The sequence below is a fragment of the Dermacentor silvarum genome, chromosome 3 (genome assembly GCF_013339745.2).
Source record: "Dermacentor silvarum isolate Dsil-2018 chromosome 3, BIME_Dsil_1.4, whole genome shotgun sequence".
Lineage (NCBI taxonomy): Eukaryota > Metazoa > Arthropoda > Arachnida > Ixodida > Ixodidae > Dermacentor > Dermacentor silvarum.
In genome coordinates this window covers 191,287,570-191,313,162 of record NC_051156.1, presented here as the reverse complement: position 1 = coordinate 191,313,162, position 25,593 = coordinate 191,287,570, and the positions used below count along the sequence as shown (strand labels likewise).

Genomic DNA, 25,593 nt, shown 5'->3' with positions numbered 1-25,593 from the left:
CAGACTGCTTCGTTTCTCTCTTTCTCACTCCGTTTGTGGGAGCTGTGACTGTGTGTGCGCCTACAGTCATTTCCCCAACTCGGAAATGCATGTTATGAGGGCACTAAAAAGAAAAAGCTTGGTTTATGTAGACTTTTAAATGCGAAGCATTTCTTGGCGAACATTTGCTACTTTGACAGTATCTATCTATCTAGCCGTATACGTCTTTGTGTTCTCATGGTCGTTTCATTAACTTGGTATGTACCAAAATTGGCATACTATGACAAGAGTATGTGACGAACGTAAATATGTCGTGTAGGTCATGAAACAGCCGCCTATGTCTTGGTGCTCTCATGGTCGTCTCGTTCACTTGGTAGGTACCAAAATTGGCATAGTATGACAGGAATGTATGATGAGCATAAGTGATAGGTCTTGACATAAAAGCCAACAAACAGGTCATGACAATGACTCAGCAAAAAAGATTAACGCACAAAAACCACTGAAATGGGTCGGGACGTGGGTACTAAGTGAAGGTTTCGCTAAAGGATGGTTGTAGAAATCGGTCGTGAGCATGACTCGGCAAAAATGACAATGACTCGGTGAAAAACATTAATAATCCAAAGCCACTGAAATTGGTTCTGGCGTGGGTACGAAGTGAAGGAATCGCTAAAGAATGATGGTAGCAATCTTAGTCATGACCATGACTGACTGAGAAAAAAGATTGAACACAAAAAAACGCTGAAATGGGTTCGGACGTGTGTACTAAGTGAAGGAAACACTAAAGGATGCTGGTAGAAGTCATAGTCATGACCATGAGTAAGCAAAAATGAGAATGACTCGGCAAAAAAAAGATTAACACTCGAAAACCAATGGAATGGATTCGGATGCGAAGGAAAAAGCTTGATGGTTGAGGTCATAGTCATGAGCATGACTAAGGCTTTCGCCTTAAGGTCTCTTAGGTGTAGCTGAAGGGACTCTTGAGGACGCATGACATGCGTGTCATGTAGGTCATGAAAGAGCCGCCTACGTCTTGGTGCTCTCATGGTCGTTTGTTAACTTGGTAGGATCCCCCATACACTGCTTCACATAACATAGATTCCCACAGGGCATGGGATCGGCCGACTTTTTTTCAAAAGTTTCATTTCACTAGAGAGGTTGATTTGCTGCGGAAATTAATGGCCATACTTTACAAAATTTGTGCCTGAACTGCTCTATTGACATCAGCATGATTTCATACATTATTTCTGCGCATTCTGGCCCTCTTTGTGAGAAATGTAACAAAAGTAACTCTTGGAAGCGGCGTATTGACATTTGCTACTCTGCTTATTACATGCTTCATTACGTAACATGTAAAATTTGAAATTCTACTCCTAATGGTAAACATTCTGGCCATTTCACATTCATATAACCTTAGCTTATTCGAATATTCAGTTTGCGATCCATATAGTAAAACCTAATTAATTCAGACTTCAGGGGAACCGCGAAAGTGTCCCAATTAACCGAATGTTGAGTTATCGAGGGTGTAAAAAAAAGATGCTTGCATAAAGATGCTTTTATTTACTGAATGAATTGGCAAATCCCGTTTCTATTTCGCACGAAAGCAGTGGGGTAGCTGCATTTCTCGTCATCGTGTGACTGATTAGCATTCGCAGCGGCGTGCGTCTTCATCCGACACATGCTTTTCACTAAACCAGTTCTTGGCATGTCGGATCTACAATTTTCTTTTTTCACGAAGGGATCCCTCCTATAAGCTCTTGCTTCTCTGAAAGGCAATTTTTCCGTTCTGAAATATGCCTTTACATGCTCCAAACGCATGTTTTTCTGCTTCAAAATGGCCTCGACCAATTGGATCTCTGCTGAAGGAGCTAAAGACTGAAGTTGCATGAACGTTAACTGAACCACAATGGTCCAAATACAAAAAGTATTTCGAAATCAATGATATCCCTGACATACTAGTACTGGGGTTCCAGCGTGAAATTAGAAAAATGTAACTTGGACATTTTCTCATAATTGGCCCATTACTGTGATGCTAATGAAAATAGTGTTGAAAGAATACGATGCGTAAAAACAGATTTTTTGCGTCTCTTTGGTGTCCCTGTATGTGAGTGGAGCTGGGTAGCCGTCTAGGATGGGAGTGTGGCTGAAATTATGCAATCGGCTTACAAGTGGTGTCTGCAGCTTTTGCGTGCATGTTGGCCACCTTGGTTTTCACCAAATGAGCTTCATAGAGAAGTGCCCTTATAGAATGCTGCACATAGTTCATAATCCCTGGTGCTGAAAAATTTAGCTTGAGTCTTGATATCAAGCATTGGCAAGAACACGAGGCACACTTCCTTATCTGAGTCGCCCACAAAGCTTGTGTATTAAAGAATTTTACGTAAATCGAAGTTGACAGAGGTTAAGAGGATAGTTGGAATGAACTTTATTGATGGAGTTTTACACCCCAAGGTGAAACTTGGGCAGTGATTGATGTTATAGCGGAAGGCTCAGCATTATGTTTGACCAAACAAGAGTGGCAGCACAAATGTACAGAATGAACAGGCACTTTGTTCGGTCCTTCCATTTGACCTGTCCCCTGCACTGTTACTTTATTTAGCCATGGCATGTATACCAACAGGCCCTAATCGGCACTTTTCTGCAGCTCCCTGTGCTTTCTCAACGCACAGATTTGAATTAATGTTGATGGGCCCTGCAGTACTTTTTGAACATGGTAAGTAGACCTGTTTTACTCACTAATTGATCTGAGCACATCTGCGCCTATTGCACCTACTCGCAGCTGGGAACTGAAAAGTTTGTTCAAAAGACTGCTTGCACTATTTTCCAGCTCCTTTCCCCACCATTGCTGGGCACACGACGGCCATCGGCCTGATTTCCTTGGAGGCGATAACTAAGCCTTGCTTGTGGCAAAAGCAAGAGCAGACAAATTTCTCACCACTGATAAGGCAGGAGCGCCATTCCAATATAAAAACTCTGTGCAATGATTGGCAGAGCATTATGGGCATGTTTCCGTGTTGACATAGCTTTGAGCGCTGTTCAAACCCTTCAGACAACCAAAAAGAGGGTACGGTTGTGAAGCTCAGGCAGCAGCAGCAGCATTTGAATGTCAGTAACTTCTGTTCATATAAAGCGCACTTAAAAAATGGGAAAAATTTGTGAGAACAAATTTAGTGCCCTTCAACAGCTGACATATTTCTCATTTTCATAAATGATGTTGCAGGCACTAACACATGAACAGAATTTATCGATTACAGTGCCCTACTAGCACAATACTTGGAAGGGCTATTTGCATAAAAATAACTGAAAGAACTTGTGATAGCAAGTTCTTGAGAAGTATGTGGTCTTGCTGCCACTTCCAGCAGATGTCTGTGTTTGCTGCAGTACTGTGGCGCCATCTAGCACGCACTCGGAAAATGATGGCTGTTGCCTCTGAGATTTCAGTGCACATATTTGCATTTTGATTTTTTTACTTTTTGCATGCTTACACATAAGACAGACAAGAGGCTTCTTCACATGAGGTGATACAAACTGATGCAAATACTAACTTGTTATTGCAAGTAAATTGCAAGTAAAATATCTTTGAGGCGCACAAGATAAAAAAGAGGCTTCAGACAAAACATCAGGAACCTGTGCAAACACGAATTTGATATCGCAAGTAAAAGATTGTATACTTGTATAAGATGACTTTCCTGTGCCGACACATATGCTTTGTCGTTCTGGCATGTGATTTTAGACAAGTTTCCTGTGGTGTGAGTGGTAAGACTAGTTTGAAGCTTCACCTTGGCCAGCAGTCTTAACACCACGCATACCTCCAATCACTAAAGAGCCATTAGCGTAATACTGCATCAGTGTGTAATTGTCCTATAGTGATGAAATAGAGCAACAAAAAGAAAAATGTCAATGAAGTTGTTTATTTACAAATATAGCAGATGCTACAAGCACTCAATGTATTTACACAGTCAAGTGAGATACCATAAAACCATTGCAATTCGAGTAGCTCCAAAGCTTCCTGCAGATGGCTTTTGTCTAATTGTTAGCACCTTGGATCCCAGACCGCTGTAGCACCCATTCCGGTGTTACAGCAATGGCTGCGAGCATGTCGTCGGTTACCCTGTACAAACAGAAGCATTTCACAAGCAATTATCTGTTTCGGTACCATGCTGGACTGACATTTCAAGCTGTGAGAATCCATGGCTAAGAAAAGTAGAGAAGAGGACTACGGCGCCCTCTATTGGTGATCCGTATATTACATGTCATACTACACAAACGTAGGCAGCTTTAGCGTACTGCTACCACATATTATCCCAGCTACTTTCCAGTTTTCTCGCATGCACCTGGAATGTGGCTGGGACACTAGCAGTAAATAAAGGCAGCAATATGCTATAACTCTTGCAATGCAATCACAAATATAACTTGAGGTGGGGGTATGGATAGAAAATCCAGAAAATGTCACGAAATTCAATCATACATCTATGGACTCACACCAATGCTTAAGCATACTGTATTAGGGTGCCATGAGATGCACTAGAGCGATAAACACTTGTGCGCAGGGGTGCTAAAGTGACGTCAAGCGCGTTTTGATGTTCTGTTAGCAGCTTCCACAGTGCCATTAGATACGTATAAGCTGGCAGCACAGTGAGCTGCAGATAGGCGGATCAAAATAATGCAGTTTTTTGACTGTGCTGATCATGGTGATTGGGATGACCTTAAGTGCACCCCTTGTAGACGAAGTGCAGAGCATTCCGTTGCACTCTGTGCAGGCAGACAGGTGCACAGGTAGGCACACACTCTTTATGTTATTTTTGGAAAGCAAGTAAAGAGACATTATGTTTTCAGAAATCAACAGGCAAAGATTAAAGTTTATAAAGTGATAAATAAAATAAGTTTTGATGTTGTTTACTCTTTTTGTGGGCACTCTGTCCCTTTGTTTACATTTGCTGGGGCAGCTGCATTTGCACAGATGAACTCTCATGAAAGCGTATTGCAGTAGTGGACTGGGCCGTTATTTGGTTGTTGGGCTGCACTGTTGTAATCGTTAGCGATCGTTGCGCTCTTCTCACGCCATGCGCACGTCTGTACTATGATCTCCCTTGAGCGTCGGGATGGTGGCATTTTCACAGAGCTAATCTGCGTGGTGGTCGAGATCGCAGCAGCCTGAAGCCCGTATGTTGAGGACAAAAATTTTGCATCATATTTGTGCAAATACGGTACTGTTAATTTAGTTGTTTATTTTTTTGCTGTATTGACGTGCTTCTCAGGAATGTATGCTACAGAAGTGGCTACAAGTTCTCACTTTAAACTTGCGGTTCACAGATGCTGCAAACTATGTATGACATTACAAAAAAAAAAAAAGGTACTGCACTATTGCTTTACATGTTTTACTTAGATCTGAGCTTATCGTGTGCTTACTTTTCTTTTGACTTTTTGTGTTTCTTACGAGGTCGCTGCACTTCAGGTTCTTCAAGCTCTACCAATTCCACGGTAGAGTCGGTAAAAAGTTTAATGCCTGCGTGATGAAAAGAAGTGTCACTTGATGCTGTTAAGAAATGTTGTAAATTAAACAAGAAAAAGAAGAAGAAAGAAAGGTCACTTGCCTGTGCTGTTGTCATTATCTTGTATTTCAAGGTGCTTATCAACTATCTTGATTTGCCTGGGCAGAGAAAGATGAGATAAAGTAGTGTGTAAACATTCACACACTTTTGCAGGTAAGGGTATTGTGAGATGGCGATAACAGACAATATATTTGGTGAGTACCTGATTTAGGTGCCAGAGCAGTAGTGCAGCTAAAGTAACAAGAAAACATGTCAATTTGCACGGGCCAAGTTGCAGGGTAAGCACCTGTCTAAGAAAACAGCCAATGTATGTTGCTGCATATTACCAACTGAATGCTGCAGCATTCAATTTCGTTAGGCTGCTTTAGGCATTGGTGCAGGACCAATCGTATTTGGCCAATCCCAGTCAAAAATAAATAAGAAGGGGAGGAAAGGAACAACATTGGGATTTACAATTTGACCAATCTTTGAATTTAAACACAGTAAGTCTAATGGGTAAATTAGATAGAATGGTGCTTACTGGACCCGTTGGGACCAGTAAAACGAAAATGCTTGATGCTTGCAAGCAATATTTATTGGGTTGTAGAACACAAATGTTTGACACTTATTTCGAGAAGCGTGTACTCATGCATGAGCACACAATGTCAATTTACTTGAATTATATTCCCACCACTTCAATGTCTGCAATCTCTGCCACATGCCATGTATTCAAGCAAAATTTTGGTACTGTAATTTTGGCAACCAAGTAGTGCTAGGGGTTAAAGAAAAACAGTAAAATTTTATAGCGGAATTTTTCAGCTTAACAAAAAGCTAAATGCTGTTTGCTTTCCAGTGATCGTAGCAAACAACAAAAATTTATTTTTGGACTTACATTATACTTATTCTATTATTATTGGCTATTTTGTTATTTCATGGTGTTACTCATCCAGTGATTTCCAATTAGGACCAATTTTCGTATACAGCCCCGTCAAAGCAGATTGATATTTAAGGGCCCTACCAGTTGGTATTTACAGACTAATAGGTTTCTCTGGAAAGCCTGAATAACCAATTAACCAACATAGATCTAAGCGGAGACCCTCTGGCCTAGTTGAAGATGTGTTCATACAAATTCGACCGACAATGATGTTCTCTCAGAACTAATTAGACACAAGGGTTTTGGCAAACATTGGTCAAATTATGTCCCATTGAACAACACAAATGGACTCAACGTTCTTTTTGGCTGGAACAGTAGAGGTTAAAAATAGATTTAACTGTCAAGAAAATAGCACCGAGACTCGAGGAACAAGAAAAATGACAATAACGATCATCCCTAAATATATTTAACCTTTTCTAGTCTCAATGAGAAAAGAAAGCAAAAAATAAGAATAATATTCCTAAACCAGCTTTTCATGATAAGCAAGAGCCATACATCACAAGTTCAGATGCCGTGAAGAGCTAATGGAGCTTCAGAGATTCTATGACAATGGCAAGAATGGGCACAAATAATTCAACATTTTTTTTTAATGCCATACCTTTACATGGCATTAGGTGGCAGGCTCCAAATATGCAGGTCACACGCCTAATCTCAACATGTAACAATGTGCATCTTATTCTAAATTTCAGAGAGAATCAATGATCTGCAGTGCTAAGTCTACATAAATTATGTAATTAGAGCTGAATTGAATTGAATTCTGGAGTTTTACATGCCAAAACCATGATTTGATTATGAGGCTATTGTAGGATCAATTTTGACCACCAGGGGATCTTTAACGTGCCCCCCGTACACGGGACCACGGGCGTTTTTGCATTTCGCCCCTATCAAAATGCGGCCGCGGCGGCCGGGATTTGATCCCGCGACCTCATGCTTAGCAATGCAACACCATAGCCGCTAAGCCACCGCGGCGAGTGTACTTAGAGTCGCTGGCGCTCTGATTTCTCAGGATAGTTACTGCATTTGTTCTTTTACATTATGGCATATTTCTTGTAAAGCATTATGATTCCATACAAGACAGACCTAAGCTGAGGCTATTTCTGCAGGCTCCGAGGGTGCCTGGCCCACAAGTGCATGAACCCAATGAGAAAAAAAAAAATTTAATTATGGGGTTTTACATGCCAAAACCACCATCTGATTATGAGGCACGCCGTAGTGGGGGACTTCGGATTAATTTGGACCACCTGGGGTTCTTTAACGTGCACCTAAATCTAAGTACACGGGTGTTTTGTGCATTTCGCATCCATCGAAATGCGGCCGCCGTGGCCGGGATTCGATCCCGCGACCTCGTGCTTAGCAGCCAATCCAACGAGAGATACGGAGATCTTGTATACCTACACCGAGCAGTACTCGAGATCTGTAACGGAAGTTTGGTTGTAGCTCTTTCCCTTACTATTCTGTAATATGCAGAAATGCTCCTTTCAGGCAGCCATTGAAACAATCCGAATGTAATCTGCCACATTATTTTGAAGGGAAAGTTAAAATCGTCTAATCTTTGTGAGCAGACCCTCTATTTGGGACTTGAATGACAAAAATGGATAAAATTTGAAAAAAAAAACAACAACAACAAACATACACACAAACTCATGCACAAACTTTACAGCATTATGTTGACAATGCCGGAACAAAAACCGAAATCGTAATACTGCAAACCATATATCGAAAATCTCAAGTAAGTTGTCTGTTTTTGTTGCAACACGATACATCAATTTTCTTTCTCGAAATCTTCCAACATTAGTCTATTTCTGTAAAATTAATTATGTATAAAAAAAAAGCAATATTGAAAGAGTCGGCAGAGCTTGTTGCATTCTTTTTTAATGCAACAAGTTTAATTCAAACTGGTTTAGCAGTAGAAATTCTGCATTTAGCATGAATTTTAAATTAGTAGCTAAGAGCCAGATGCATTGCTATGCACTTCTGTCTTGTGTCCATGTCAGAGAGCGCTTTCAATCACTGCTTAAAAAAAAAAAGAAAAAGAAAGTATCCGAGGCAAACAATACAAAATTTATGATTTATGTTTGTGTATGCCAATGGAAAGCAAAGAGATGTGATGGTAGCATGACTTTGGAAGCTTACTAATAAATATAAGTTCATTAAAAGACGTAATTGTGCATGCACTGTCTCGGGCCTGCAACTACCACTCAAGTAGAGTGACCTAGCTAACTCAAGTAACACCACCATGCACTGACTATTGAACATTACTTTCCTTTCTTATGTTACGAATTTTCATCAGATGAACCATTACGACCAGCAGAAACTTAGAGGGACACAAAGAGGAGTATTAGGTTAAGCTTTGGTCCCTAGAATAGTTAAGCTGTATTAGTAAAATATAATTGTTATTATTAGCCACTCTTACTATGAAAGGTGGCTTGGCAACCAGGAAAGCGCGCAAACGGAAGACGGGTGGCGACGCCTCCCTCAAGTTCCTGCACCAGCTCGCTGTGACGTCACTGATACTGACATCGTCTGCACGGGCCTATTTATTTGTTACCCTTAGAAAGGACTAGATTGCGTTCAAAAAGAAAAAGAAAGAACTGAGGATTTAATCAGCAAGTCTTGAGGACTTTCTTTTGCGCCAAAGCGGCCTATCTTAAGTACGATAAAATGAAAATACGTGACGTCACACCGACGTACCGGTTCAGAGAGTTCGGCGCGAAATTCGAAGGAGAAAAGTGTGGCTTATTTTTTCTCTAGTAATAATAAACATTTTCCCTCTGAGTGACCGACGGTACGCTATTGAATGAATACTTTACCACAGTAAACTCATTTACTCTTTAGGCCTAGCACGTATTATTGGCAAACTCGCACATACTTGTCCAAGTTATTTGACAAGCTCTTGGCGAGGAACTGTCTGCATTCCGCTGACAAGTCTGTTATGGTTGTACCGGTGTCCTTGGTTGCGTCATTAATTTCTTGCACGCTGAAAAAAAAGAGAAAAAGAAAATAAATGTTCAGATTAGACTTAAAAAGACAAAAATAAAAAGGGGAAAAAAAAAAAAAAGTTACGGCTAGCCTACATGTTCACCAGGCCACACGAAGGATGGTCAGAATTGCCATATTTAGAACGTAGCGGACCCCAACGTACCTTTCCTGGGGCTTTTTCTGCCCCGGCTTTTTCGCAAAAATATCTTGAACAGTGACTGCCGCTTCTCGCAGCCGTGCATCGCTCTCGTCGGAGCTGCTGTCCGACATTTCGCGTCCAGCAGTAATCAATCAACCAGTGAAGGCTTAATGTCAGTTCCGTAATTGATATTACATTATTTATCTACGCACTGTGCTTTGATAATCTTTTAAGACGGTTCTTTAAGCAAAACACTTTTAATTCAGGCGCCCCAGTATTGCGAGTGCGTACATCTCAGATGGGCGCAGCCATCATAAATGTTCTGGGCTGTAGATCGTACTTACAGCTAACACATTCGAGCCAAGACAAGTAAGAATAGCGATGGCACAGCGTAAAAAGCACGAACAATCCATACTGATCCATACTACAATCACATTTAAACATTACATTGTCGTTAAAAAATAAGATTGTGTCAAAGGTTAATTTTATACTATGGATGTCCCACGCACACTATGTGACAGCTCCCCCGGTGATAAAACCAAATCTCAAAGGCCATAGTTTTATCTATAGGTGGTGTCCAAGTTCGCACACAGCGACGGCTCCCTCCGAGCATTGCTCCGAGTTGCGGAAACCACCTCAAAGGCTGTACTTTTGCCGGTTGCATATGCCAAAAGTCAAAGCAAGCCAATCCAGCTCTTGTGCTTGCCGCTCGTTCTCGATGCGCTCGAGGTCGGCGCGAGCTTCACTTCACCTGCGCGTCAACGGCTAGCCGGCTGCTCGACCTTGACGGTACGATGCCTCTCTTTTTCGCTGAAAAACTAAACTAAGCGCGTACGAAATTGTAGCCCATCACTGATAAAGGTCGCTGCGGCGACAGCATCCCTCCATTTGTCTCGATTCTTGAATGATGACATCCGAAACCGTTCGACCAGCGTTTGTCACTTCCAGCTGTAGCAGACGCGTCTGAGTCATCTGAAGAGCAACTGAGTTATTTCCTCCGCGAAAGAAACCGCAAACGACTTCAAGGCATGGCGGCAACGAAGCCCAACAGGCCCCCCACGGACATGCACAAGTGGATGTCCACGGGCTCGTTGTTCCTTCCGTACGGCACAGCGGAGGACTACGCACAAGCCGACGACGATGCAGCTGACGGCAGAGCATGCAACATGGTTAACGCGTAAGTATTATTCTCTGCGCTTTCACAACGCGTGTTTTTGACCTCACGGGATGCGCTGGCGGCGAGCCACCAGCCACAGATCGCTTGCCTAACCTTTGAATGAATGAAAAGAAAAGAGAGATCGACGGGAACTATACAAACGCAGCCTGTATCTTGTTTCGTTCTGCAGTTTAGCGGCCTGAGATTTCACGCGGAACTCTCTCGTGATCCTCGCGGTCTATCCTGTTTCTAAGCGCCACTTCGATCGTTTATCGGTTTTCCTTTCGATCCAATCAAATGGTCCGATGTAGATACTTCATTTGGGTCGGCTTTCACCCTTCACTTCCGACCGAGGCCGTGGAGATAACTTGCACTGTCGTACGCATCCTCAATGAAAAAAAAAAAAAAAAAAAAAAAAAAAAAAAAACCGCCGGTTTTTCTGCGCACTGCTAGCTAGCGCGCTGATTGAATTTAGCGTGCGCCGCGCGAACTTTGCACGCGTCTGCGGAATGGTCAGGTTACCGCGCCGGCCCCTGTTGGCTCGGGCGCAGCTGTTGTTACCCGACCGCTTCGTCTCGTTCTTTGCACGCGCCGCGCCGTCGAAGCCAACGCGTAGGGGCATCGATGCGCACACACAATGCAACAAGTATACGGCTGGCCCGCGCATTGTGTCTCAATCTTCGTGTAAAAACGCGTCGAGCGAGCCTGCATGCATGGGCACGCGTCATTTCCTTGACGACACGTACGATCGTGCCAAAGCTTGTTGCTCTCGTTGGAGGAAACCGCCGCCTTGCGCGTACATCGCCTTCCGGATAGCGGGTGCATGTGTGTTTCGCCGATTACTTCCCGTGCGCCGGAGCTCTCTTCGTTTGCGTGTTGCACGATGGCCCTCTTGTGACTGTTGTTGTCTTACCACAAATGAGGAGGGAAAAAAGAAAAGAAAGAAATAAACACCCAAATAAAGTCTGATCGATATGTTTGCACCCCATTAAGAAAGTGAAAAGGTGGTTCTGTTGTGCAATTTAATATGTAGCTTGGACATGCCTTTGGAATTATGTTAAACCATACTCAAATATGTTCTGTATTACGGATTCCCACTAAATGAAGGTGCGTTCATTGCATTAAGAATTTTGTTATTTATCAGTTGCGATTGTCTCAAGATTTCTGCTAAAAATCTAGAAACACGTGTTCTAATAGCAATGCCATAGTAAAAAAAAAAAAAAAAAAAAAAAAAATTAGAAATTGTTTTATTTTGAGCGTTGTAATTTCCATAGCCTTAACCCATGTTGTTATAAACCCCCAAACATATTCTTACTGTGCTTAATCAGCATAGTTTAAGTTAACTTACCCAATACTCAGGCATACTTGAGAGCTGACATGATTCACATTGGTGGGATCCACTCTAACACACATTCGCTTTAAAAGAAGAAGCAAAATGCAAATAATTTATTCAGTTTGTTTAAAAACACTGTGCATATTGCTGCGTCTTTAGTGCGGGCTGGACGGTGACGATGAGAACATATGCCGGCATTTAGAGGAAACATAGTGAAAAAAAAGCGACTAGCTCATGGTATTAAAAAGATTGCTCTTGGTACTGTTGTTCCTGCTGACCAGTGCTTTTGTCCCTAGAGTTTCAGACACCGTGGCAATATATCCAACTTTATTTGAAACTATACAAAAACTGATACATATTCTTAAAGACACTCAAATCTATTTTATTTTGAATTTGATTCTAGCATTAGAAGGCATGTACGCTCTTTTCGGGCACATTAATAAACCACATATAACTTTACGTTCTATAGTTAGTTCATTTCCAGAAATTAGCATTTTCACATATGGGGCCAATTCACTTTCACAGTTGGGCCATGCCCGCTTTGCATGTCACATACACGAGACCCGCAAAAACGTAATTTCTTTTCTGCCCACATTTTTGTCTGTAGCATCTCATGAAACTGTAAACATTAACAGGCAACAGTAGGACCCACATTTCAGCTTGTCTAATTGGCTTCATCGCAGACATGCAACACTGTGAATCAGAGTGTAGGTTTGTTCAATTCAGTGCAAGTTTGCGATAGAGCTCGGAACGAGATAGGCACGAAGGTATAGACTGCACACACAAAGCTCTGAATGTCCAGTTTATATGTACCTCTCGTGCTCTACCATGTGTTGTGAGGTAACGCTATGCAGCAGTGACAATAGTCATGAAAATGTTGGCGTGCTCAAAGTGGAAGCGTTTGAGAAACAAAGTATTTGTAACGTCGTATATTCAGTAGTGTTTAGCTCTGTTTTTGTGTGTGTGAATGGCGCAATTCACCGTTGCATTGTGCATTTAAAATTTTGCAGCTGTGCATTGTTTTGAAACATTGTTATTGGTTTTGTAATTTATGTTCAGGGACATGCTATAATTGACGCACCATTTTTCAGGTTGTCCGCCAATGGAAAACAATCTGTCTCATCAGATACCCTTGCATACAATACTCAATCATGCACAAACAATCGTATCAGGGTTTCAATACCATGACAAATATTATTAATAAAAACAAGAAAGAGAAGCAGCCCCAACACAGAGCCTTGCGGCGCATGTAACAGTAACATCATTCGAGAAACTCTCATTCAAAGCAATCCTTTGCTTTTTAAACAATAAATAATTTTTGATCCAATTTAAAACAGTTGTGTTAGGGCCCATTCGCACTTGCGACTAGGCGAGGCCGCGCGACCACGTTAGTCGCAAAGCAACCAGTCGCAAGTAGTCGCAAATGGTCGCTTTTCTCGAAATGCGACCGTTTCGGGCCAGTCGCTCACTGCTCGATTTTTCAGTCGCGCGACCGCAGTCGCAGAACAGCTGAACCAATGAGATGCGAATTAACAGGCCGTCTGTATACACTGATGCTTATTTTATGCGGTGAGGACGTTTCAAGCAGACGTGAACGGCATATCGCGAGACATTTCGGTTTAGCGACTCGTCGGTCGCATTTGTCAGTGTGAACATCGTTCGTCTTGAGTAGCTGTCTGGTCGCCAGTCACAATTGGTCGTGCAACCTCGTCTAGTCGCAAGTGTGAATGGGCCCTTAGTGTTTATGTTAGCAAATTTCTGTGTGTGTGTGTGCAGATGACAGTGCAATTTTGTTTCACCAAATGGATGTCCTGTGAGTATGCAGACTTTATTTGCAAGCAATGTTTAATAACTAATGAAGCTTTTAATGATTAAATTTAGAGCACATGTTCATATTGTATTATTGAAATCAGGAAGTAAAGAAGTCATATCCATCCAGCATAGTTTCTGAAATTTTCGAAATATTTGTCTCCGAAATGTGCTTGGCATTCATTCATATGTCAGTTAATATTGCTTCACAGTGCAAGACGGAACATTTTAGGAACCTTTACCTAGCGCTCCAACGTATTTCATAGCTTTTTTGGGGCGGGAGTAACTTTTGCTAAACTCTAAAAACAGCTGCACCATTTGGGGTGTATTTTTGTCACACAACAATAATTGTCATCTGTCTTGCTTGTGTTTCTTTTCTTGAAAACTCTGCACTTGCTACTTTCCTGTCGAGAATGCTGTGTCACGCCGATAATGCTTTTGCCATTCATTTCCTGGAAGTACTGGGCGCGCAGAATTAGAAAGAGGGAAGCCATGCAAGACAGATGACCATTATTGTTCTGTGACAAAAATACGCCGGGTGCAGCTGTTTTTACATGTGCAGTATCAAAATATTTATCTGCTGCATGAACATGATTTCTTTACTACCCAACTTCAATTCTGCAACACGAACGTGTCCTCTAAAAGTGAGTGATTAAAAAGAACTTGTGAAACTTTATAAATTTCACATTGCGGCGATTATTTGTCCAAAGGATGCGTGTACCCAAGTAAATGCACCTGGATAGGTGGAATTGTGATATCTGCAACAGGCAACTTTCAAAAATTTTTTCACACTGTATTCATCTATCAAATGCTTCGTGTAAATTTTTTGGATGGCTGTGGTCATTTGCATTACTTTTTGAGATGGCGAATGCCCAAGGTCCTTGTGCGGTCAATTGGTCCCTTTGGACCAATCCAGTTGTGTTTGGACCAATAAGAGTTATGAACTGCTTTTATTTTTTGACTAAGCATTCTGTATTCCATATCTCATCTCTTAGTGAATTTACAGTTGGCCACAAATGTCTACAGAACATGGCACTTGCGATAAAGCTGAATTCCAGATCCAGTTAAGAGTGCGACGAAAATTCGTCTGGCTATTTAACGCAGTGATGGAGAAGTTGCGATCACTGACGAAGTCAAGGTGAAACACAATAAAGAAGTTGCAATCACTGACCAAGTCAAGGTGAAAAAACAGACGTTTCGCAGCCTGTACAGATTCCTTTATTACACCAAGAAACAAGTGTGACCAAGGAACCCATATGGGCTCCGAAAGATTTTTCACCTTGACTTGGTCAGCGATTGCAACTTCTTCATCATACTTAATTCCAGCGAAGGCTGGTCACATGGCCTTACATTCATAGTTTCAATCTGTAGTAGCTTTTGCAACCTACACAGTGATCCATTAAATTATACGTATTGTGCCTTAACCGATCACAAGTTTCACATTTGACATGGAATCTCCATGTCCCATAAACTTTTACGGTCGACTGGTCACATTAACTGCCTATGCGTATGCTTGCCTATGCGTATGCTTGACTAGTGCCTGTCAAAAAGGGCAGTTTATTTTTCTCGTCTTGAGTATGCGTGACAGTTGAAGAATTTCACATAAAATGTTCATTCCAAGTGCTCGCAGAGCTGACATTATAAATATGAGTGTAATGCCATTTACAGGGCATTCTCCTGCCTGAAGTTCACTTATCGGTCCTTCACACCACTGGCTAAAGCCAATTCAAAGGCTTTACAGAATACTCTCTCTCTTTAAACTTTAGATAGAGCGCAGCTCATAGGCTCCTGTTCCTGCGGCGAGTGGCGCCGTAACTGAGTGAACGAGCACAGCGAAAGATGAAAGTGAACACAGAACGTAGCGGGTGATGAAAGACGGGAGGAGGAAAGCAGAGGAGGAGGGTATGGCAAAAGGGTGAGAAGAAAAGCGCAGTGTAGCGACGATGGCAACGTGATGGTGCCAGAGTAGCTCACGTCGTCTGGGAGATTTATCGGCGGCGGCTGTTGTGAATCACGCCCATGCATCACCCACACGCTGGCTCTCGCTGGATCTCCAGATTAGCCAGTCGGTGGTGCCACATTTCGCTTTGTTTGCAACATGCCGCATGAGACAGATTGTCCGTGGCAGCCAATATATTGCGAAAGGAAAACATGTGTAGAGCTGCGCTCAAATTTCGCATTAGGGAGTATTGTAATCGTCGGGGAATTTCTAATGACCAGCTGTATGCATTTTGACATCTGTTAGTGTAATAGAGCACGTAATAAAATACCTATTGAATTCATTTCGTCCCTATTCCTTTCATCAAATACTTTAATTGTGCATTACACTGTGCAACGACTACAATATCAATAGAAGTCCTGCTTCTAGCAATTGTATTTTTGTTTAGTGAAAAAGTGAATGAAGAAAGCAACAGTAATTATCTGATTATAACTAGAGGTCAGTTGCATTGACAAAATTAATTGTGAATTGGTAAAAAAAAATAGTAGGTAGTGTAAAGGTACATAAAAAGATAAACACGTTCTTGCTCCTAAGTTCTAATCTAAATGGCTACAAACCAACTATATAAACAAGAATTTAGTAAGCTTAAAATGTTGTGTTGGTCTATATAGGTTAAAAACAATCCTCTGTATGTACGTGTACTGCTATGTTTTAATAGTAGTAATAATAATAAAAAAATAGTTGTTGTGTGGGGCTGCAAATTCTCTTTGTTGTTTAAACCTCTTATAGGCGATATTTGTTTCCAGACGTCTCTGATTTTATGTTTTCATGATTTAAAACCAGGCGTCATGAAGCTTTAAGTGTATCAGGGCATGCAGAGTTTGCTGTAACTCATCGAAAGGTCACTGTAAATTTATTTATTTATACATTTGTAAAATACTGTGGACACATCATTTGAGTACGAAGGTGATTAGAAGATGGTGCAAAGCAGGATAATAACAATAATTGTATAAAACATCGCAAGAACAGCAAATTATGTTACAGGTTATGGGGCAATGCATCAATCAGTTGGTCAAGACTGTGGCGTATAATTAAAAAATTGTGGCATTTAACATCCTGAAACTGCACAATGGGTTATGAGGAATGCTGTAGTGAAGTGCTTTGGTATAATTTTGGACCTCCTGGGTTTCTTTAACACTCAACTCACGGCACCCGAGTGTTTTTGCATTCTGCCTTCATTGGAACCTGGCCGACACGACAGGGATTTGTGCCCGCGAACTTGTGCTCAGCAGTGCAATGCTTTAGCCGTGGAACCACCGCGGTGGGTCAGTCTGTTTTTTCCAATTTGCGATTGTTTGCAAGGAAAAAAAAAAAAAATGAAGTACCTAATTTAGTTCAAAGGCTGTTTATATGAAGAGTTGTTTTTGTTGTTTGACGTGAATGGAGGCATGTTAGTTTCAAACAGGTTTTGAATTTTCCAATCACTTTTGAATAAATCTATGCTTTTTATTTCATAGCGATTCGCTGGACTTGGACACATTCAAAGTAAACGAAGGCCTGTCCAAGTACAAGGATGCCCTGAAGGTCCTCATACCTGTCCGTCCTCGATCCAAGTGAGTTGTGCAAATGCAATATATATAAAATTAAAGTTAACTTGCAGCACATTCAACCTTGTGACCGTGGTCTAGGCACCTGCATCAGTGCAAAGCATGATGATACCAAGCACAAAAGTTCAGATGAGCGCGACAAACGTACCACTTGTCCCATTTTGAAAGATAACAATGGCGCGTTGGGAAGATTGATTGTTTTGTTAGTGTGTGTACATTCGCTATGCAGATGAAAGGAATCTTCTGCACTAATGATGTCTAGATCTGTGAAAGGTGTCTAGGTCTGTTTGTCTAGCAGTGAAAGGGCAATAGCTCTGCGAAATGCCTGATGGTGGCATGCAGCTGTAGCCGTGACTTCCTATTTGCTGCGAATGTCTGCACATATGACACGAGCGATTAATAAGGTTCTAAGCACGGCTATTAGCTGCTGCAGTCATTGCAGTCTACAAGGCATGCTGGCTGCAGTCTACAAGGCATTGGCAAATGCTGAACATTTTCCTATCTTTTTTAAATTCTCACAGCATCTGTGCTTTTCTTTTTCTGTGCGACTTTCATGTGTTTATCAAAAGTAGTTATATGAAAAATGTACGTTCAACTTTAACATGTGAGACAGCAGTCAGTTGTCCAATCGCACTGAGCAAGATATGGCTGCAGCACAGTCTGATTAGGTGCCTAATGAAAGGTTTCTTTCACCACATTTCCGTGAATTTATGCAACTGTTGATTATTGGAATGCCTGCTCTCATGAAACGCAGCAGCTTTAGAAAATAAAATGTGGAGAGCCTTGGGTAGGATACACCCATCTCATTATGTTTGCATGCGCTTTTTGCAGTGACATTATGCTCGAAATTAGCACAATGTATGTAAATAATTACTTTACAAGGAGCCCAGCTATTGCAGATTATGTGATTTACGATAGGTTGTATGTAGGTTCATGGGTACCACTAGAAGTCAAATTTTATGTAAAAGAGCTTGTAACTATTAAAATGATGAACTGATGACCAGCATAGGTAATGCACATACTATATATAAATGCAGTGCTTGGGGTTCTCAGTCAATATATCGCTTTTTGCACTCATTCTTTGGATAAGTCAGTGGGCATGATGCTCATTGCTCCTGTGAGATGCCGTGCTAGATGTTTCTTCATGCAAAAAGTCAAAATATTCCGAAAGTGATAGAACAAGAATGTGGCCCCTGTTCGAGAACAATAACGTAAGAAGAGTTTGCAAGGTGCCATCTTCACTGCCATTCTCAGACACGGTAAAATGCGATAAATCGCGGTAGCTTATGTCATCACATGGTACTCTAGGTTTGGAATGATTACTTCTTGTAAGGCGTCATTGACAACTTTTTCTGTTGTGTAGGGCTTCATATGCTGCACACTCAGCACTTATAGGTGTTTGTTGTGCATGTTCACAAGTCCAGCAGGCATCATCAGTGACACCTAGTACTATAAGGCAACCTGTTGATGCTTTTGCGGGTTCTTAGGGATCCACAAAATTTTGAAGATGCTCAGAGTCAGAGAGAGAGAGAGAAAACTCTTTAATGAAATGCAGTGATGCTCGGGTACCTTCCACCATCCGCAAATTGGGTTGTGTGCTGTTGTGGTTTTTACGGCTTTACTTCTAAAGCAAATTTTGCAGTTACAGTAGACGTTCGTTAACAGAGGATACGGATGGAGCTTCCTCACTACTTCCACTTGCTGAACCTTTTACCTAACTGCACTAAACATCATTTATCGTTATCTCCTCCTTAAATTACTGTGACCATTAGACAGAGATCTGTAAAGGGTGATAATGATTGGGCACTGGCTTATGCCACCTCCTGTTTCAAAGGGGATCTTCGTGTTGTTGGCTTATCTTTCCTTACATTGATCCATGTGATTAACCATTTCTTTCAGAAATGGGATAGTTCAGCATCGTGATACCGATGTTAAAGAAAGAGTAATGATCAGTTGTTCTTTCTCTGGAAACAGAATTCTGTTGAAAATTTTAGCTATGTATCAGCCAAGCATCATGGTTCAGGTTTTGTTGCTCGGAGTGCCAACTGATTGCACCCCATAAAAGGTTACTGTGGAGATTGAAAAATCCTCCTTTTATGTAAATGTTATTCCATGTGAGACTGAGAGTTAAACAGAGATCTCTAATCTTAAATTGACAGGGAAAGCTGCATAAAGCTAGACAAAGTGACACTGTGCATCGGTATCACCATAATGCATCATAATTCATCATAATCAGACCGTGGTTTCGTCGTGTAAAACCCCAGAATTTACTTCAATTTCATTTGTGGTAGCTGTAGTGCCTTTCACCTTGTCAGTGTACTGCTTCTCTTTATTGCCACTGTAGAGACAAGCATGAGATGCCCACAAACAAGGCAGGTCTGTTCTCGTTCATCTCGCTCGTCTGGATGACCAAGTTGATGTGGAAGGCCTATCGTCAGGGTATCCACCAGGAAGACCTGTGGCAAATGGCTCCCAGTGAGTCGGCTGAGGTCAACGTCAAGAGGTGAACCTACCTTATCAAGTTCTTTATTTCTTGTTGTCTCTGTGATCTTTTCTGTAAAGAGCCTTCAACACTGCAAATGGCCAAACTAAGAAGAATATTGTAGGAAGGTTTTGGGAATGATATTATATTTGTCTTCCCGGGGCTCCTCCAGGTTGAGATAAAATATATGTGAAGTTGATTTGTAAACTACATAAGTTATACACGATGTATTATGTGCGAGTTAAGATCTGAAATTTTTAGGACTGGCAATTCCATGCATAAAAAAATATAGATTAAGTCTGTTGGTGGTCACCACCTTTGAACTGCTTGTCAGTGCCACCCATCTGTCATTTTAGTTATGCACGCTGCATCAAGAACATACATGCATAATGTACAAAAGTATTGTACATCCCTTTTATTTGCTTTAGATGTCCCGGAAGATGTAGCTTAGTGACTCTCTGCATTTTTGTTGTTGCAAAGTTGGAATTTTATAGACGATGCGACCATTTTCTAAGATTTCTCTTCTTGACAGTTAAATTTAAACAAATAAACTTAAAAAAAAAGAATTGAAGGCCTAAATTAAAACTAACCTCTCAGCAGTAACTTGAATTTATTTTGTCTAATTGATATCATTCTAATTGGTTTCGAGGTGAGAACATCTCTGCATTTCTCAATTTATTTGGTTATAGATGGCAAGGAGTAGAGCTCCTATCGATAAGCTTGACAATCTTGTAGAACTGAAACAATATTCTGTGCTTTATGCCTAGTTTATTGTCTTCCTTGCTGTGTATCCATAGCCGCTTCTTGAAGTTGTTTTCTTTCTTCTCCTTGACAGACTTGAGCGGCTCTGGAAAGATGAGCAGCTACTGCAAGGAGATAAGGCTGAGTTTTGGAGAGCAGCTGCCAGGTTCTGCAAGACACGTGCCATTGTTGCGGGCCTTTTCATCTGTCTCGGCATGACTTTTCAGTTTCTTGGTCCCGTAAGTGATTGGTCCATTGTCCCAGCTGCCACCTTGAGTCTTGGCCAACTCCTCTGTGTCTACTAAACCTGCGCACTCGTAGTCGTAGCAACATTTCAAACTCAAGTCTGAGATGCCATAGTTTACCGTACATAAATTTACTGGTAACAGAGATGAGCCTACATTTACTGGTAACAGGGATGAGCCCCAAAAGTCCAAACGTTTCCTGGTGTGTGTATGGCCCCTTTGGCTAGGCTGGCTTCCCTGCACTAAGAGGATTTATGAGGTGAAGCGCCCTTTTGTTTGCTTCATTTCTCAGGCAACAGTCTCTGTTAGTTAAGGGTGTGTGAATATTAGGAATGTTTCAGTAACGAATCTGACATAGCCCTATTCGATACAGTTTTCGAATCGAATAGTCACTACTGTATTTGTAAGTATGAATATTTTTTTAATACTTCAAATCGCTAACTGTGTGATAAACTACATCCTGACGGCCATAATAGACATAACGTGTGAGAAGTTACTTAGTGTAGCATGGATTTTTTAAAAATAATTCACAATCACCAATGAGTCCTGCCTCTGCACATAAATTGCTTGTTTGATGCCACTGCTCCATTTGTACTTTTAATAAACACATCATAATGGGAATTGTAATGACAGGAATTTGCTAACGTTATGAATATACTAGGATGTGAAGATTGATTGCGAGAACAGCTGTTTATTATTGGAAAACTATTAGAGAACTATTCAATATTCGATTCGATTCACTTCTTGCACTATTTGATTCATATTTGATTCGGTCTCTAAAATTACTATGTGCATGCCCCTTCTAACTAACTAACTAACTAACTAACTAACTAACTAACTAACTAACTAACTAACTAACTAACTAACTAACTAATAACTAAATAAATAAATAAATAAATAAATAAATAAATAAATAAATAAATAAATAACATTACTAACCAGTTAACTAACTAAATAACTGTACCTAGGAACATCACCATGTGACAAAAAGTCAAATTGGCTAGCTAGCTAGTTAGCTAATTTAGTTATTTAGCTAGCCATGTAACTTATTGTTAACTAGCGAAATATCTATTCGGTTAGCTAAACAGCTAGCCTGCTAAACAGCTAATTATAAAATTAGCCACAGGACTACCTTGCTTACTAACCATGCATTCAATTAGGCAGCTTGTTAGCTGGATTGTTATCTAGCTAGCCACGTAACTTAACTAGCATGCTTCCTAACTAGATTGTTAGCTAAGTAGCTAACAATGGCATATCAGTCAGTATGATGAGCTCTCTTGATTCTGGGGCCTGGGCTTAATGAATTGTACCCTAAAAACATGAAGGGACTGCATGGTATGAGATGATTTCATGCCTTGTAACACATTCCAAAAGGCTAATAATAATTGCCATGACTTGTTGTGGATGCACAACTAGTAGTTGCAAAGTGGCATTGGTGAAACAGGACATATGTAAAACATATAATATTTTCAACCATATGTAGATGTTGTAGCTGACACACTGTAGCTGTTTTTGTTTTTTGTTTAAGAATGGTTATATAACACTGTACTTTCATGTGCTGGCACAAACGGCCATCTTACTGTAACTTATTGGCAGTATACAGGGTGTCCCAGCTAAATACAGCCAATGTTTTAAAAACGATGGAGTGTGCTAGGAGGCTCAAACCAACTCAGTGGTGTCGAGGATCACGTGTCCTAGTCTGCGGTATTGCATTAAACAACGTATATGCCTGCCGGAACCAGAGGACAAGTCCGAATTATCTGATTTTCCGAATTAACTAGGTTTTACTGTATCCTTAAGGCTCGTCTGAAGATACCACCCCTGATTACCGGCCCGTTTGTTCATCTGAACAATAGTGCAGAAATACTGAAGCAGTCTTATTGTCTCATTATATTGGCATTCTGAATCATTGAAGTGTTCTCTGTATTATGCTGTAGCATTGCTGCTAAGAATGCTACAAGGAAGTCCAGCTTCCACCATGGTCGGCTACAAGCTAAGTATAAGGAAAAACAGCGGAGGAGAGATTGCTTCACTTGTTCTCCTTCCCTCCACACTCCAGAGAACAGCGCCTGTACTGCTTTCGCTGGCTCTATGAGGTCCAGTAGCTTTTGATCAGTGAAAAGTGAACACTGCATTGTTAAGTACCACACATACAGACAGCTAAAAATGGAAGATTATTGTGACAGACACAGTGCAGGTTCACATGCATGTACAGAGGGGTCCACTGTTAAAGGAAACACTTGAGTGCAGAGTGTGTCCACTCTCTCGCAAGAGTATAAGTGCCTAGACCTGTAGCAGATAACTTGTGGTTGGTAGCTCCGACTCCTGTCAACTCACCTGGGCAGTGCACTGACGTTTTCCATGGCCACTTGCAGCTAGGGTGCCAGCGAAGTGAGAGGCACACACTTGGGGGTTTCCTTTAATGGTGGACCACACTGGGAAAATTAGGCAGCTTTGAGCTGAGCTTTGCTTACGGTCTGCTCTAATCTCATTTTGCGCGCTCATGCCCTGTAGAAAACTGCTTTGATTTCATGTTTTTGACAAGCACATGTCTTGGAGGCATGCACAGCACACGATAAGCTTGGCTGCAAAATGATATTAAAGGCAATTAGATACACAGTCAGTTTCCGCTTAGTCAGTATGGCAGTGGAGCGAGTATGGCAGTTGAGTCGAGTCAGTATGGCAGTCGAGCAAACTTTCTGCTGCTGGCATGAGCATTGTTCCATGGTAGCACTCCCGCTAAGCAGCTGTGTGGAAATTGTTAGAGTACACGCATCTGAGTGGAGCTGACTGTTAATGCTCAGCTAAAGCTATTTATTAAGAGGGATCAGGATTATCTCAATGTTGCTTCCTGGGAGCCTCCTGCTTCCTGAAACAATGAAGTCATGTTTGGTCAGTAAGAAAGTGCATTACTGAAGGCCAAGGTAATTCCTTTTCCTACTCATGGTGATCATTTGTGTCTTTCATACAACAAGCTCTTCCCTCTGGAAGGTTCACACCAATGTGTCATCAGGTAAAGGCAAGGGCAATTGGCTGGCTTATACAAATTCTAGCAGTTTGTGTACATCCGAAACATTGAGTGTGTATTGAACACTACCACTTTGAATGAAGTATTCTGAGGATTTATATTCTATTTTCCTGAATATTTCATCATGACTGAATAGTATACAGGATCACTACACTTATTGGGGCCTGCCTGCTTACCATGAAAAAAAGAAATGTCCTATGTATGTACGGTCCACTGACCTCTTGAAGTGCATATTGTGAGCCAACCGGGTACTGTCACCTTTTGCTGAACTACAAGTTAACCTAGTTGAATGAGCTTCCATGGCATTGTGTGCATTGAAAAAAAGCAAATCAGATTTTTTTTTTGCATCATCTTTCCATTTATCTTCTATGTTTAAGAGCAGAAAAATATTCTGTATTAGATTCAATATTCTACGCTTGTATTTTTCCAACCCTTGTATTCAATTGGATTAGAAAAATTTTGCTATTTCAATGCCCCAACTTGCCCATGGGAGATGCGTTTGCCGCTGCGTTCTTAGCTTGTAACTTCATGATGCTGGAGCTTCATGTTGCGTCACTTCTTAGCTTAAGCTTCATGTTGCTGGAGTAACATGTGGCACAGGCGGCATGCCTCCTATTTTAAACTGTGCCCCCAGTCGTCGTATCAGTGTGTTCTTCAACGCAGACATCTGGTGTTTCAGGCTGTGATGCTGCGTGCGATTCTCTCGTACCTTGAGGATGCTCACGCCAGCTTGAGCACAGGCCTGCTGCTTGCCTTCAGCCTTGTGGGGACTCAGCTGATGCGTTCGGGATGCCTGAGCATGTCGTGGGTGATTGGTGCACACACCGGTGAGACTCCTCCGCCGATGCAGCTCTGCTTATGAGCACTGGATGCATTTTGTTGCCTTTTGAGCCCTGCTTTGCCTTCTTTCAGGTTGCGCTTAAAGTATACGAATGTTTAAGAATTTCCATAGTGTTTCCTTTCCTGAAGGTACTGCATAGCAAATTGGTAAATCACCCCTTCATTCAAATATATGCGACTTGTTTTTGCCAGTTCTGTCTACTAGTGGCAAGGGACGAATCACAGTGCAAGTAAATTGAATCCTCTGCTCAACCTTTGTTGCTCCATTTCACTTCAATGTGCAGAGTATTGTGACACATGACCGTTTTACTGAAGTCAACATCATGTTTTACGACATGTTCGACGAGCTGTGTTTCATTGGCAGGGGTGAAGGAAATGTCTTTTTCAAGCGAAGCTTATATTGCCTCACTCGTGTCGGTGTCAGTGTTCATGTTGGTGTTGATATTGGCATACGAAAAAACCCAAGCCGTGCGAAAATGAAAATCGCTTGTCGGGCTACGGAATCGAACCACCGACTTCCGGGTTGCGAGAACACTACGCTAACCGATTCAGCCACTGTTGGTTCATCATACGTGCCCTTTAAAGCGGGGTTTTATATGCATGAAGAAGTGAACATGGTGCATGCAGCTTGCGTGCGCGATCAAGCCATACCCCCAGCCCATTACAGGCGTCTCCTTACTCCAGAGGAGGGAAAGGGTGTGATTGCGTGTTCGCTTGCCTCGCGCCCTCCGTTTCCTGCCAGTTCAGGCCCGGCAGTCAGATGGGAAGGCCGCGTTTAGTTCGTTCTGCCAAAGAGCAGGCTGCATTGAAGGAGCGGCAGTGGGCCCGCGAACATCTCAAACGCTCAAAAAACT

At 41.6% G+C, this 25,593-nt stretch overlaps 2 protein-coding genes across 3 annotated transcripts in view; one reads left to right on the top strand and one right to left on the bottom strand.

The window, feature by feature from the left end:
- Positions 1-3,867: 3,867 nt before the first annotated feature.
- LOC119446319 (uncharacterized) lies at positions 3,868-9,905 on the bottom strand. Its single transcript, XM_037710729.2, has 5 exons — positions 9,584-9,905; positions 9,311-9,418; positions 5,571-5,626; positions 5,386-5,482; positions 3,868-4,087 (listed from the first exon to the last, which is right to left on the bottom strand). The coding sequence occupies exons 1-5, from the start codon at positions 9,688-9,690 to the stop codon at positions 4,003-4,005; spliced, it is 453 nt and encodes a 150-aa protein (XP_037566657.1). The 5' UTR covers positions 9,691-9,905; the 3' UTR covers positions 3,868-4,002.
- A 338-nt stretch (positions 9,906-10,243) lies between these two features.
- Positions 10,244-25,593, top strand: part of LOC119446318 (ATP-binding cassette sub-family C member 5-like) — a 55,442-nt gene continuing 40,092 nt past the window's right edge. For both annotated transcript variants that reach the window (XM_049664085.1, XM_037710727.2), the window contains exons 1-5: positions 10,244-10,736; positions 17,314-17,409; positions 19,748-19,906; positions 20,721-20,865; positions 24,579-24,726. In XM_049664085.1, the coding sequence (XP_049520042.1) occupies positions 10,588-10,736; positions 17,314-17,409; positions 19,748-19,906; positions 20,721-20,865; positions 24,579-24,726 (697 nt within the window). In that variant the 5' untranslated portion in view covers positions 10,244-10,587. The remainder of the gene's footprint in view (positions 10,737-17,313; positions 17,410-19,747; positions 19,907-20,720; positions 20,866-24,578; positions 24,727-25,593) is intronic.

What these genes read in the sequence shown, in the direction of transcription:
- LOC119446319 (XM_037710729.2), bottom strand. Translation starts at nt 9,690, where the DNA reads ATGTCGGACAGCAGCTCCGACGAGAGCGATGCACGGCTGCGAGAAGCG. An exon ending in TTGTCAAATAACTTGGACAA is followed by an intron (nt 5,627 to 9,310) that starts GTATGTGCGAGT and finishes TTCTCTGCCCAG; the next exon opens with GCAAATCAAGATAGTTGATA. An exon ending in CACAAAAAGTCAAAAGAAAA is followed by an intron (nt 4,088 to 5,385) that starts GTAAGCACACGA and finishes CTGTTTGTACAG; the next exon opens with GGTAACCGACGACATGCTCG.